The sequence below is a fragment of the Myotis lucifugus genome, unplaced genomic scaffold, assembly GCF_000147115.1.
Source record: "Myotis lucifugus unplaced genomic scaffold, Myoluc2.0 scaffold_246, whole genome shotgun sequence".
Lineage (NCBI taxonomy): Eukaryota > Metazoa > Chordata > Mammalia > Chiroptera > Vespertilionidae > Myotis > Myotis lucifugus.
This window is the reverse complement of record NW_005871294.1, coordinates 1468569-1469754: the sequence shown is the minus strand read 5'-3', so window position 1 is coordinate 1469754 and position 1186 is coordinate 1468569. Positions and strand designations below refer to the sequence as shown.

Sequence of the window (1186 nt, the reverse complement as noted above, 5' to 3'; positions counted from 1 at the left end):
GAAGAGTACACAGGAACAACTTCTTTATGAATCTAAAATTATTTTTGTTTAATAAAAAGTCTTTAAAATGTCAAGTAGAAAATGAGGAAGTAGGCACCTATAGTTACTATGCAGGGCCCAGCAGATACCACAGACCAACCATCTCAACCAAGGATCTTAAAGCACCAATTTCTATTAGTTATAGGGACTAAAGAAATAGAGTTCCATACACAAGCCCCTGGGTCTTCTCCATGCTCAGCAGAATCCCAAGTGCCCAAGCCAACATTTCAATAGCACCACCACATGTTCCCAGGCCTCGAGACCTCAACCTTGAAGCTTCTAATGTCCCTGGTGCTACAAAAGTGAGGTTCCTTGGGAACCATGCAAATGTGCTGATTACAAATACACATCATGAAAATATGGTTGCCCTCCACCTATTAGCGTTCTATCTGAGATCATGTGGTAGCTAGATGTTCCAAATTGGTAACTGACACATTCTATCTCCCTCACTCTGACAGGAATTGTTAATCTTAAAATCTTCAATGAGATTCTGCAGAGGGAAGAGCCTCATTTACCCCAAGGATGCAAAAGAAGAACATAATATACAAAAACCCTGGGGAAAGGAGATAACTTTTGAAAAGCTGAAGAATATAGTTTAAATAAGCATTTGAATAAAAATACAGTCTATATGCTTTTTGGAGTGGTGAACCCATTATTTGGTTACTGGAAGGGCCAGGACCAAGACATGCTGATTGGGGAATGGTCCACAGGCACTTCCGGAGCACTCACCTGCCCTTGCATGTTCATGATGACCACTGTGTTTGATCTGTTGCACACCACAAAGTGCTCTGGGTTTTTAGGAAGCAGGATCACACTGTTGACAGTGATGTCTGTCCCTGCAGTGCTGCCCAGGGATTTAAAGGTATTTGAACATTCTGTGGTCTTCATATTCCATATCTATGACAAAAAAAAATTAAAGCCTAAGAATTTCTACAGCTTTGAGGTTTTATTTATTTTGTTTGTTTAAATATATTTTTATTGATTTCAGCGAGGAAGGGAGAGGGAGAGAGAGAGAAACATCAATGATGAGAGAGAATCACTGATCAGCTGACTCCTGCACACCCCCTACTGGGGAATAAGCCCGCAACCCAGGCATGTGCCCTTGACTGGAATAGACTGGACCCTTCAGTCACAGGCTGACACTATC

General features: G+C 41.5%; 1 protein-coding gene across 1 annotated transcript in view; it reads right to left on the bottom strand.

The window, feature by feature from the left end:
• SMU1 (SMU1, DNA replication regulator and spliceosomal factor) overlaps positions 1-1186 on the bottom strand; it is a 21726-nt gene that overhangs the window by 3119 nt on the left and 17421 nt on the right. Inside the window, exon 10 of the mRNA XM_006098783.3 lies at positions 769-936. Within this exon, the coding sequence (XP_006098845.1) occupies positions 769-936 (168 nt within the window). The remainder of the gene's footprint in view (positions 1-768; positions 937-1186) is intronic.